At 40.0% G+C, this 13,579-nt stretch overlaps 1 protein-coding gene across 2 annotated transcripts in view; it reads right to left on the bottom strand.

Moving 5' to 3' along the window:
• ssh (Protein phosphatase Slingshot) overlaps positions 1-11,147 on the bottom strand; it is a 44,224-nt gene extending 33,077 nt beyond the window's left edge. Inside the window, exon 1 of one of the 2 annotated variants that reach the window (XM_067761750.1) lies at positions 10,955-11,147. In XM_067761750.1, the coding sequence (XP_067617851.1) occupies positions 10,955-11,017 (63 nt within the window). In that variant the 5' untranslated portion in view covers positions 11,018-11,147. Of the gene's footprint in view, positions 1-10,648; positions 10,914-10,954 lie in introns of those variants that run through there. The other variant, XM_067761751.1, reaches the window with a different exon arrangement.
• Positions 11,148-13,579: the final 2,432 nt, after the last annotated feature.

Here is a 13,579-nt window from a genome sequence, read left to right as displayed (position 1 = left end):
TGTTAATGAGTATTTTAAAAGGGAGTGATCCTTAGTTCCATAGGTGAACGCCGTTTCGAGATATCGCCATAAAGGTGGACCAGGGGTGACTCTAAAATATGTTTGTACGATATGGGTATCAAATGAAAGGGGTTAATGAGCATTTTAAAAGGGAGTGGGCCTTAGTTCTATTTTCTAGATATCGCCATAAAGGTGGACCAGGGGTGACTCTAGAATGTGTTTGTACGATATGGGTATCAAATTAAAGGTATTAATGAGGCTTTTAAAAGGGAGTGGTGGTAGTTGTATATGCGAAGGCGTTTTCCAGATATCGACCAAAATGTGGACAAGGGTGACCCAGAACATCATCTGTTGGATACCGCTAATTTATTTATATATATAATACCACGAACAGTATTCCTGCCAAGAGTTCAAGGGTTTTTTATTTCGCCCTGCAGAACTTTATCATTTCATTCTACCTGATATGGTAGGTGTCACACCGATTTTACAAAGTTTTTTTCTAAAGTTATATTTTACGTCAATAAACTAATCCAAATACCATGTTTCATCCCTTTTTTCGTATTTGGTATAGAATTATGGCATTTTTTTCGTTTTTCGTAATTTTCGATATCGAAAAAGTGGGCGTGGTCATAATCCGATTTCGGCCATTTTTTATACCAATACAAAGTGAGTTCAGATAAGTACGTGAACTGAGTTTAGTAAAGATATATCGATTTTTGCTCAAGTTATCGTGTTAACGGCCGAGCGGAGGGACAGACGGTCGACTGTGTATAAAAACTGGGCGTGGCTTCAACCGATTTAGCCCTTTTTCACAGAAATAAGTTATCGTCCCAGAATCTAAGCCCCTACCAAATTTCACAAGGATTGGTAAATTTTTGTTCGACTTATGGCATTAAAAGTATCCTAGACAAATTAAATGAAAAAGGGCGGAGCCACGCCCATTTTGAAATTTTCTTTTATTTTTGCATTTTGTTGCACCATATCATTACTGGAGTTGAATGTTGACATAATTTACTTATATTGTAAAGATATTAAATTTTTTGTTAAAATTAGACTTAAAAAAATTTTTTTTTTTTAAAGTGGGCGTGGTCGTTCTCCGATTTTGCTAATTTTTATTAAGCATACATATAGTAATAGGAGTAACGTTCCTGCCTAATTTCATCATGATATCTTCAACGACTGCCAAATTACAGCTTGCAAAAGTTTTAAATTACCTTCTTTTAAAAAAGGGCGGTGCCACGCCCGTTGTCCAAAATTTTACTAATTTTCTATTCTGCGTCATAAGTTCAACTCACCTACCAAGTTTCATCGCTTTATTCGTCTTTGGTAATGAATTATCGCACTTTTTCGGTTTTTCGAAATTTTCGATATCGAAAAAGTGGGCGTGGTTATAGTCCGATTTTGTTCATTTTAAACAGCGATCTGAGATGAGTGCTCAGGAACCTACATACCAAATTTCATCAAGATACCTCAAAATTTACTCAAGTTATCGTGTTAACGGACGGACGGACGGACATGGCTCAATCAAATTTTTTTTGATCTTAATGATTTTGATATATGGAAGTCTATATCTATCTCGAATCCTTTATACCTGTACAACCAACCGTTATCCAATCAAAGTTAATATACTCTGTGAGCTCTGCTCAACTGAGTATAAAAAGGTATCGTTAAGTTCATGCAAATTAGCTAAACGGAAGTTAAATGAGAGATTTCCTAAATGGGTTGCCGCAGGGAAAGCATCAAAGGTTTGTAAAAAGCAACAAGCGGAAAGTGGTGCACATCGGATGCACTCAGCGGGAGAATGCTCTCAGAGAGATCAAATAATAAATTCTCGTTGACAAATACAAGATCAAATAGCCTATATACACTGAAAGAAATGGTGCTAGTAAAATCAACAAATCGGTTCTGTTGTTCTTGACTTAACGGAGATTCGGTGAAATTGATCGAATTATGGTTAATTCGACCGATTCCTTGACAAGCGCACAAATTAGTTTAGTGATTTCAACAGAAGAGAAATTGTCGCTCTTAAGTTAACAAAATTCTAACTAATTTTTTTGTTAACACAACTGACGGCCACAGTGGTGTGATGGTAGCGTGCTCCGCCTACCACACCGAAGACCCTGCTTTCACACCCCGGGCAAAGCAACATAAAAATTTTAGAAATAAGGTTTTTCAATTAGAAGAAAATTTTCCTAAGCGGGGTCGCCCCCGGCACTGTTCGGCAAGCACTCCGAGGGTATTTCTGCCATGAAAAGATCTCAGTGAAAACTCATCTGCCTTGCAAATGCCGCAACATAGGTACTTTCGTACAAAGCTCTCGCAACAACTTTTTTTTTCTGTCAATTACGAATCAACGATTTGTGCGCAGTTGATTCAACATCTTGTTGCGATGGATACAAATTGACAGAAATTTCGGTTGAATTGATCCTTATTTCGCTTGATTTTACCAGTCTTTTTCTTTCAGTGTACCACCGATCTCTATGATTTCTTCAGACAACAATATATGCTATATACGTAAGTATTTGGAGAAATCTGCAGCTTCTAGCTGTTAAAATGGGGCAGAAATTACGAAAAGCTTCTTATCAGAACAATCGGTTGGGGGCTATATGCTATATATACGACCGATCTCATTCATTTTCTCAGACAACAATATGTACAATATACGAAAGCATATGGTGAAGTTTGAAGCTTTAATCGGATAAACTGAGAAAGATATGACAAAAATCCTCTCTCTGAAAAATCGGTTGTATGGGGGATATATGCTATAGTGGTCCGATCCGGCCGGTTCCGACAAATGTCTAATCCGACACCTAAATATACCCGCTCACATAATTTTATCAAGATATCTTAACAATGGAGGGACTAGTTTGTATACAAACGTACAGACGGACATGGCTAAATCAACTCAGCTCTTCAACCTGATCATTTCGGTATACTTATTGGTGGGTCTATCTATTTTCTTTTAAGGACTTACAATTTTGAGATTCGAGACAAAGCTAATATACCATTTCATTTTCATGAAAGGTACAAAAAATAACCCTTATCAAAATGCTTTTGAATTGTCTCTGATAAAGCGACAATGTTCAGTAGTGACCAGAATTGTCCCTGTCAATTCTATGAAATATGTAGCACAGTATATTTAGGTTAGGCTAGGTGGTAGCTGCCCTGATAAGGAAAGCTCACTTGCACAACACGAAGGTCCATTGTGATACCACATACAACAAAAATAATGGTGACGTAGATCAAGCTACTTAGAGAATCGTTGCGTATAAATAAAGTTCCGAATGATACCGATCTCAACCCTGGATAAATCCTCGGTAGATCCAAGTGAGTCGCGACCGAAGTTCTTTCGCCTAGTTCTGGCAAAAGCTGGGCAATCAAGCATAAAGTGATTTGGTGATTGCACCACATCATCCTCCATACAGCTACAACAGGATGGAGTTTCCAGTATATTGAGACGGACCGCATGGATACCCAAGGGACAGTGCCCTGTCAAAACCCCAATGACCATTGATACATAGGTGAGCCTTAGTGAACCCAGTATGTATATTTATTCTATAAAGTTTTATCGAAATTAAAAAATAAGATATTAATATTATAGTCATTCTTGCGAACCAAATCTTGTTTATTAAAAAACATACTTATTTCAGTTAAGAGCATATACTTATTTCCATAAAAGTGCCCAACTTGGGAACTATGAGTCATATATACCCCTCGATGGTATAATAGCAAACAAAGTTGCATTTATATTGATAACAATCAGTGATACTATAGCAACCAAATTTCTGTGCATTTGCAAACCAAACAAGGAAACTAATTTAGTTCAAATTAAAAATAACAAATATGGTGTATATATGTATGTACATATATATCAATGTGTGTGTGTGTATGAACTACGCTCAGTATACTTGCCACGTAACAAACACAGCGCAAAAGCAAAATGTAGGGCTATTCTTGAAAGATGATGCAACTAACTGTCAGAGTCCACGTCCGAAAAGTTTTATGTGAATGTACTCTTCTGCAGAATTAATGGACGATATACATATATACGGCGGCCACTATAATGTGTTAGTAGCGGGCGCACTGTCGTAAAATAAGTATGCCTTTCGTAAATGGCGGCTAAAATGCCGGATTCAACGGGTTTATGTAGCGCAGCCCTTTCAGGTGGCCAGCGCAATACATAGCTTCTCCAAACCGAATTGTCAACCTCACCTATCCGTGGCGAATCCTGTTTCATTAACAATCGAGAGAAATTGAAATTTTGGAGAAACAATTTCTGCTGAATACTCAGAAACCTGGGCATCCCCACAGGCATAAAATTAAGAGGCACCGCCTCCCAGGGACTTAAGAAGTAACCTCCGTCAGATTAAAATCTTAAATTTTTAGAATCAACCCCAACATACATAATGTATGTCCTGCTTATAGCGTGTCTCCACATGACACCAAGCATCTTTTTAATTTCAATGTGGAACCAACGCCTCTAACACCCTTTCTCTCTGGTCCACCTTTGTCACTCTGCAAGTTTCTTTGGACTTCCGTTAGAGGATATTGATGACAATTTGTGAGTGGTCGCACCTATTGGATGGGACGAAGCACTGCTACAGCAACAAGAAAAAACAGAATCTTTAATACAAGTGTTTTCAATTAGAAAACAGTTTCTAAACGGTGTCACCCCTCGGCAGTAGTTTGGCAAATACTGCGAGTGTATTCCTGCCATGAAAAGCATCTCACCAAAAATTGAGAACTAAAGGAAGCTTACATATTTCCAACATTCGGTGCATTTATCTGTAAATGTCGAAGCGATGGGAAAAGCTATAGTTTTAAATCAGACCTTGCTTACACCGGTTTGACCAGTGTTTCACCCTGACCGACTAATTAAATGTATGATTTGGGTGCAGTATTGCATAACGAAAGCCTTACGATGCAAAATTTTTCAGTAAAATTTAGTTATTTTAAAACTGTGGTGATATTTTTGGTTGTTGTTGTTGTTGTTGTATTAACAATAATTAATTTTGGGTAGATGTACTTAATAAGTACAAGAATATACTCAAAACTAAACAAATTTGTTTACTGGGAAGCTATGTACGTTATTAATACAAACTAGGGTGGTCCATTCAAATTTAGCAAGCAATTGGTTAGATTGGGAACGGCTAGGTTGTTGTTGTTGTATTAACAGTGCTTCGCCCCACTCAATGGGCACGACCACTCAAAAATTGTCATCAAAATCCTCTCTAACGGGAGTCCCAAGAAACTGGCCTTTTCAACAGAGGCGGACCATAGGGAGATGGGTGTTAGAGGCGCTGGTTCCACATTACAATTGAAAAAATGGTTGGCGTCATGTGGGGCACATCACATGCAGGACATACATTACGTATATCTGGGTTGATTCTGGACAAGTAGGAGTTTAACCTGCTACATTATCCAGAACGAAGTTGGGCCAAGGTGACTCGTGTTTCCCTTGGTAGTGCGCTTTCTTCTTCTGCAAGGGTGAGATATTACATATTAATAACGGGGTTCACCGGGCGCGTCCTGAAAAAGGCGTTTACCGATTCTGTATGGATTTGGTTAAGGGCGTGCTTATGCTTGCCTGGATCAAACAGCAGTGTTGGCAGGTGCCGGATCTCGTTGTTGTTGTTGTTGTAGCAGTGCTTCGCACCACCTAATAGGTGCGACCGATCACAAATTGTCATCAATATTCTCTAACAGGAGTCCAAGCAAACTTGCTGTTTCAACAGGGGTGGACCATAATTAAAGGGGTGGACCATAATTAAAGGGGTGTTAGAGGCGTCGGTTCCACATTATAATTAAAGAGATGGTTAGTGCCATGTGGGGAGACATTGCAAGTGGGGCATACATTTTGTATGCCGGGGTTGATTCTGGATAGGTAAGAGTTTAACCTGTTACAGTATCCAGAACGAAGTTGAGGTAGAGTGATTCGCGTTTCCCTGGGGAGTATGCGTTCCTCTTCCGCAAGTTTTGGGTACTATTCTTTGAGTACTGGATTCACCGGGCAATGTCTGGCATAAAGGTCCGACGCCTGTTTGTGGAGTTCACTGAGGACACTCTTGTTTTTTTTTTTTGCTTCATACGGCTGAGTTCTCAGATGCCGTATTTCCTCATAATGCTTACGGAGATGACTCCTTAAGCCCCTTGGCGGTGTTGGCTCATCAACCAGATGTCTGTTGGGATGCCCAAGTTTCTGGGTATTCAACAGGAACTGTTTTGTTAGCATCTCATTTCTCTCCCTGATGGGGAGTATTCTCGCCTCATTATGTAGATGGTGTTCTGGGGACATAAGAAGACAGCCCGTGGCTGTTCTGATGTTCCCTTAATTCCCGTGGAGGCGGTGCTGAATCAAGCAGTTGTTTGCTAGGATGTCCTGGAAACGGCTAGGTCGTGTTGTACAGGGGTCTGAGTTCATATTAGCCGATAAACCCTCAATAAATTAAAATTTGAGGATATTACCTATGTGCGATACCCTTTAATCGTTTTTGATTGGACCCAAAATGTATATGTGATAAATTTGACCAAGGCATTGTCATTTATTTAATTTGTAAGGGCAACCCTAATGTACACAAATGCAAATTTAACAAATATAATGTGGTACAACAAAGAGGTCATTCATGGAGACTATAAATATGTTTATAAATATTTTTGGGCAATGATTATTGACTAGTTGCCGCTTAAATACCTATAAACTTCCAACATAAATGTGATAAGTTCACTTTTTTTTTAGTTTAATTTTTGGGGCGTAATCGTCAATAATATATTTGACTCATATTTGGTAAATTTTTTTTTTTTGCAATAAATATTTCAAAACTGACCAACAAGCCTAAGTGCAAAGATGGTCTACTATTTACGTACATCGCAAGCGAATTCGTATAAATCATAACAACAGAACGCCCCTCATATCAAATTGAGAATTTAGCATTGCAGATTTCTATACACTCATCAATATTTTCCAATAAATACATTTTAATAACTATACAACCTTCATCTCTCCTGAGCATTCAAAAAATTAACTTATCACCTTTTCATTTTCAGGTACATATGTATGTGTATATAAAATTATTAATCTGCGCGTTTGCGAGCGTTTAGAACAAGGTCAAGAAAATGTTCAGTAGAAAATGTATTTATTTACATGCAAGCTTTTGTGCACACTTTCCCTCTCCTCTACATCTCGCCCACTCCCTTGATTTGAATATCTTCCGTCTTCGTAGAAACGAATAATGTCATACATCAGAAAGTTTGGTACAGATATTCTTTAAACATAGATATACCAAATCCTGGAGAGAAAGGAATTTTTTTAATAAATTTTCATATAGGGCGTTTTTACACCCCAGCGGGTCAGGGGGTCAGAATATTCCCGCGGTAGGTATGCCTGTCGTAAGAGGCGACTAAAATACCAGATTCAAGGGGCTGGGTAGCGCAAGCCTTCAGGTTGCCAGCGCAATATATAGCTTCTCCAAACCCAATTGTCAACCTCACCTATCCGCGGCGAATCCTGTTTCATTAACAGACGAGGCTCTGGTGGCCCCAAGCTTCTCATGAAACTTGGGGGTGGGGAGGGAGGGGATGGTCTGAAGGTTTAATGTGGCCACATAAATCGTTCCCGAGATGGTCGGGCTAGCACCTTAATGGTGCTGTGGTACCGGATCTGAATCCGGCAAAGGACCATTACATCGATAACATTCCCCAAAGCCTTCGGGGAGCAACCTTATCGCTACAACAACAACAACAACAGATGGACAGTATGCGTTCCTCTTCCGCAAGTTTTGGGTACTGTTCTTTGAGTACTGGATTTACCGGACAAATCCTGGCATAAAGGTCCGACGCCTGTTTGTGGAGTTCGCTGAGGACCTTCTTGTATTTTTGGCTTCATACAGCTGAGTTCTCAGGTGCCGTATATCCTCATAATGCTTACGGAGATGACTCCTTAAGGCGGTGGCTCTTCAATCAGATGTCTGTTAGGATGCCCAGGATTCTGGGTATTCAACAGGAACTGTTTGGTTAGCATCTCATTTCTCTCCCTGATGGGGAGTATTCTCGCCTCATTATGTAGATGGTGCTCTGGAGACATAAGAAAACAACCCGTGGCGGTTCTGAGGGCAGTATTTTGGCAGGCCTGTAACTTCTTCCAGTGAGTGGTCTTTAGGCTTGGCGACCATATCGGGGACGCGTAGAATGCAATCGGCTGGCCAATTGCTTTGTAAGTGGTAATGAGCGTTTCTTTATCTTTTCCCCAAGTACTGCCAGCAAGAAGTTTGAGGATTTTATTACGGCTCTGGATTTTCGGTACAATTGCGGATGCAAGCTCACCACAATGTAGATCTTGATCAAACGTAACACCCAAGATTTTGGGGTGTAGGACAGTCGGTAGCGTAGTGCCATCGACGTGGATGTTCAAAATGGTCGACGTTTGGGACGTCCATGTTGTAAATAAGGTCGCGGAGGATTTGGTCGGCGATAATGCCAGGTTTCGCGAGGCGAAAAAACTGGAGATCAGGGAGGTAGCCGTTTATTCTGTTGCAAAGCTCATCGATCTGTGGGCCTGGGCCTGTGGCCATTATCCTGCAGTCCTCGGCGTATGAAACGATAGTAACTCCTTCTGGTGGCGAAGGTAGCTTTGATATGTAGAAGTGGGGATAGGACACCACCCTGTGGCACACCCATCATCGTTGCTACTGAGGACGCTTGCGAACAAATAAAGTTGTTATTGTTGTTGTAGCGGAGTTTTGTCTCATCCAATAGATGCGACCACTAACAAATTGTCATCAATATCCTCTAACCGTAGTCCGAGGAAAATTGCAGTTTCAACAGGGATGGATCAGAGAGAAAGGGGTGTTGGAGGCCTTAGATCCACATTGCAATTGAAAATATGGTTGGTGTCATGTGGGGTTACGTTACAAGGACATATACTTATTATGTATGTATGTCGGGTTTGATTCTGGATAGATAAGAGTTTAACCTACTACAGTATGGAGATCGTCCACAACGTTGTTGTTGTTATAGCGATAAGGACACTCCCTGAAGGCCTTTGGGAGTGTTATCGATGTTGATGGTCCTTTGCCGGATGCAGATCCGGTTCGTTCTGGTACCGAGCCCGACCATCTCGGGACCGATTTGGTATTACCACATGCGACCTTCTAGGCCATCCCGCCCTCCCACACCCTAGATCCACGAGTAGTTCGGGGTCGCCAGAGCCTCGGCTGTTAATGAACGAGTATTCGCCACGGATAGGTGAGGTTGACAATTGGGTTGGAGAAGCTATATACTGCGCTGGCAACTACTTGAAAGTGTTGCGCTACACAACCCCTTAAATCTATTTCTATTTTAGTCGCCTCTTGCGACAGGCATACCTACCGCGGGTATATTCCAACCCGCTGGGGTTCCATAACGTCCTCTTGAGCTTTAACATTGTATTGTACTTCGTAAAATGGATGCTGACATTGATGCCAAAAAGAAATAAGTCAGATACTTATAAAACGGTTTCTATAAATTTGCGAAGTTAATGTATGCTGCCATCTTTGCGTCATAGTTAAATTGTTCCAGTGGTTCCTGGCTCTTAGAAAAAAGTAGAAAACTCACGTAATTCGAGGGTGCAAGTAAGTCTTTAAACGGAGTTTTTTTTTCTAATTTTTCCTGTTATAAACCTTTCAAGGGTATAACTGAGCTGTTGCATTTGCAAGTTATATTCATTTTATTATGATGGCGTCCCGTATAACAGCGCATTAAGTTTCTAGGTCCGGCTTAAGAGGACCCTAGACACCTAGACACGTAGCGAAAAAAAAGGTGGACGTTGGCCGATTCTCAGACCTGCCCAATATGCTCACAAAATTTCATGAGAATCGGTTCAGCCGTTTCGGAGGAGTTAAGCCTCTAACACCGTGACACAAGAATTTTATATATTAGATATCTAATTTGGATAGATGCAGTTTTTGTTGTTGTTGTTGTTGTAGCGATTAGGTTACTCCCCGAAGGCTTTGGGGAGTGTTATCGATGTGATGGTCCTTTGTCGGATACAGATCCGATACACTCCGGTAACAGCACCATTAAGGTGCTGGCCCGACCATCTCGGGAACGATTTATATGGTCACATTAAACCTTCAGGCCATCTCCCCCTCCCCACCCCCAAGTTCCATGAGGAGCTCGGGGTCGCCAGAGCCTCGTCTGTTAGTGAAACGGGATTCGCCGCTCGAAGGTGAGGTCGACAATTGGGTTGGAGAAGCTATATATTGCGCTACACAACCCCTTGAATGATGTCAGGTTATATAGTACGTATGCGTATGTACTACATATCTAAATACCTTAATGCAAGCACAATTAGAGCACTAACAAATCAAGAAGAATTAAATAATTTGGTATTTGCGCAACGCATTTTTCTTCATATTTTGCAAATTTTATAAACCATGGACAATAATAACAATAAAAAAGCAGACAAAGTGTAGGAAAAGAAACAATATAACAAACACATATTCATATAAATTTCTATGATACTAATCACACTTGAGTTGTTAAAGTGACCAGTCTACGAACGAGTTCATCATTGGTCTCAAATACATACTATTCAAAAGAGTTGTTTTAATTGCTTCTATGGTTACGAGGTTGTACTATTATTTTTTTTTGTATATTTTACCATTGCATTTACCATTTTTATTCTAAGGTAGGTGGTAAATTTCAACTATACTCCAGCACAATGGAGTTGGTCAGCCGTCGTCTTCGAACAAAACGTAAGCCCCCTCCCACCCAGATCTTTTATTAATCACTTTCAAATATATGTGCTTTTGCTTTACAAACAAAATTAATGAAACGTATACGTTAATTCGTACATCAAAATCTTGCGCAAACCAAAACTTCACACTGAATACACTCGTTTTTCACTTTAAGTAAAGGAAGTGTTTGCCATCTATCAAAAAGTGTCGCTCCCTTTGTGCAAGAACACACACAAACTCACCGATCCACATTGTGGCGGCGAACCAGCAACACTTGGCGAACGGTGCACGGTCACCAAAGCCATGCTTATCTGCTGTTATATCATACGTTTTTCACTAACAAAAGTTATTATAAATTCATTTTTATTTAGTTAAAAAATTACGTTAGTTCTTGGCACAACGCATTACAATTGCAATAATTACGGCAGACTCCAAATATATAAAAAAAAAAAACTTTGCTGTCAATTTAGCTGTCATTTGCGCATTTGTTGGTTGGCATTACTTGTCGGGCCTATCGATATTTGTAGAACAAAAAAAATCGGTTTCTTCGATTGATAAATACGCATTAGTAAAAATATATAATTCACGAATTACACTAAGGCAAGGTGCACACGAGGCTACGCGTCATAGACGCGTACAAGACATTTCATATAGCTACAATTTCTCTACGCCTCAAGATCTGCACACGTAGCTACTTTCTAGCGTCGCTACAAAAAGCAAACAATTATTGAAAAAAATTTAAATTAAATTTCTTCAGCTTTATCCGTCCCCGAAACCAAAGGAAAATAGGTATTAAACGTTGTTTGCATCCCCGTGCCTTTGTAAATTATGAAAGGCAATTTTAAACCACCGCAGACTAGATAAAAAGGTTATTTCTAGTTTCCTACACTATTTAGCCTTTTAAACGCTTCAATAATGTCTAACCAAGCTGTTGTGGTATTTAATACTCTTTTTTGCTTTGGTAATATACCTTTCACGCACTTTTATTAACTAAAGTAACATTTTTTAACTAATTACACAAATTTGCATACAAAAAAATGTAAACAAACCTCTTGTTCTTCCTTTTTTTCAAGCGTACGTACGCTCAGCGACCAACATTGCTGTACGCTTAGCTACACGAAAATTTCATGATTTGTCGCTTTCATGCAGCTGACGCCCCGTATGCAGCTCTCCATTTAAATACGTGTGTTCGGCATCAAAGCGTACAAATTTCGCCTCGTGTGCACCTTGCCTAACCATATTAAACGGCTAGGTCGTTCGCAACTCTTCGTATTACCAAAGAGGATAAATATATCTATCTTCTTTGGCATTTCTTTTCGCGCTTGTTCGTGATATTTTTTGTTGCCATCAATATCCTCTAACGGGAGTCCAAGGAAACTTGCAGTTTCAACAGGGTGGACCATAATGAGAGGAGTGTTAGTGGCGTTGGTTCCACATTACAATTAAAGAGATAGTTGGTGTCATGAGGGGACACATTGCAAGCGAGGCATACATTTTGTATGTCGGGGTTGATTCTGGATAGGTAAGAGTTTAACCTGTTACAGCAGACATGCTTAACCAACGAACCGATATCATTTCGTTACGATAATTAACGTTAATAAACGAAACAAAGTCATTTCGTTTCGTTTATTAACGTTAAGAACGTCAAATTAACGAAATGATTTCGTTTCGTTTTCTTCCATATCAAAACGAAATCAAATCGTTTATGTTGATTATTAATTTCAAACTATGCTGGCAAAGCTGATTGGTGGCAGAGTCATTAAAGGTGAAAGCATTAGCCAAGCTGACTGTAACTTTTCTCATGAATTTTGACAGTACGAACATTTCTCAGAGTATTTTTGACATTACCACCAACGAATTACACAAACAAACTACATGGAGTTTGTGTGTGTATGTCCGCTCGCTGTTACCACCTTACGGCTTCACCATGGATATAGCATTGCCAGCACAATTCAAACATAAAGTATCACGTTTTTGTTAACGTTTTTAACGTTAACGAAAGCTTTTCGTTTCGTTTAAAAACGAGATACAATTTATCTTGATAATTTCTTTATCGGTAATATTTCGAAGTGTTTCAGCGGAAACGGTGGAAATTTTTTGATAAACGATTAGCTTAACGTTAAGGTGCATCCCTGTGTTACAGTATCCAAATCAAAGTTGAGCTAGAGTGACTCGTGTTTCCCTGGGAAGTGTGCGTTCCTCTTCTGCAAGTTTTGGGTATTGTTCTTTGAGTACTGGATTCACCGGCCAATTCCTGGCATAGAGGTCCGACGCCTGTTTGTAATGTTCACTGAGGACCTGCTTATGATTTTTGGCTTCATACGGCTGTGTTCGCAGGTGCCGTATTTCCTCATAATGCTTACGGATATGACTCCCTAAGCCCCTACGCGGTGTCGGCTCATCAATCAGATAACTGTTGGGACCCCCAGATTTCTGGGTATTCAAGGGGAACTGTTTGGTTATCATCTCATTTCTCCCCTTGATGACCTGATGGGGAGTATTCTCGCCTCATTATGTAGATGGCGCTCTGCAGACATAAGAAGACCACCCATGGCGGTTCTGAGAGCAGTATTTTGGCAGGCCTGTAGCTTCTTGCAGTGAGTAGTTTTTTGGCTTGGCGATCATATAGGGGACGCGTAACACGCAATCGGCTGGCCAATTGCTTTGTAAATCGTAATGAGCGTTTCTTTGTCTTTTCCCCAAGTACTGCCAGCGAGAAATTTAAGGATTTTTAGTATCAAAAGCCTTTGATAGGTCTACCGCAGCGAGTACTGTTCTGTGGTGGGGTTTTGATTTAAACTTCAATTTATCTGGGTGCTAATGGCATTTAGCGCGGTGGTTGTGCTATGAAGTTTTCTGAAGCCATG

This window comes from Eurosta solidaginis, chromosome 1, assembly GCF_040869045.1.
Source record: "Eurosta solidaginis isolate ZX-2024a chromosome 1, ASM4086904v1, whole genome shotgun sequence".
NCBI classification, from domain to species: Eukaryota; Metazoa; Arthropoda; class Insecta; order Diptera; family Tephritidae; genus Eurosta; species Eurosta solidaginis.
The sequence above is the reverse complement of the archived record's forward strand: the minus strand, read 5'-3'. Positions and strand labels throughout refer to the sequence as shown.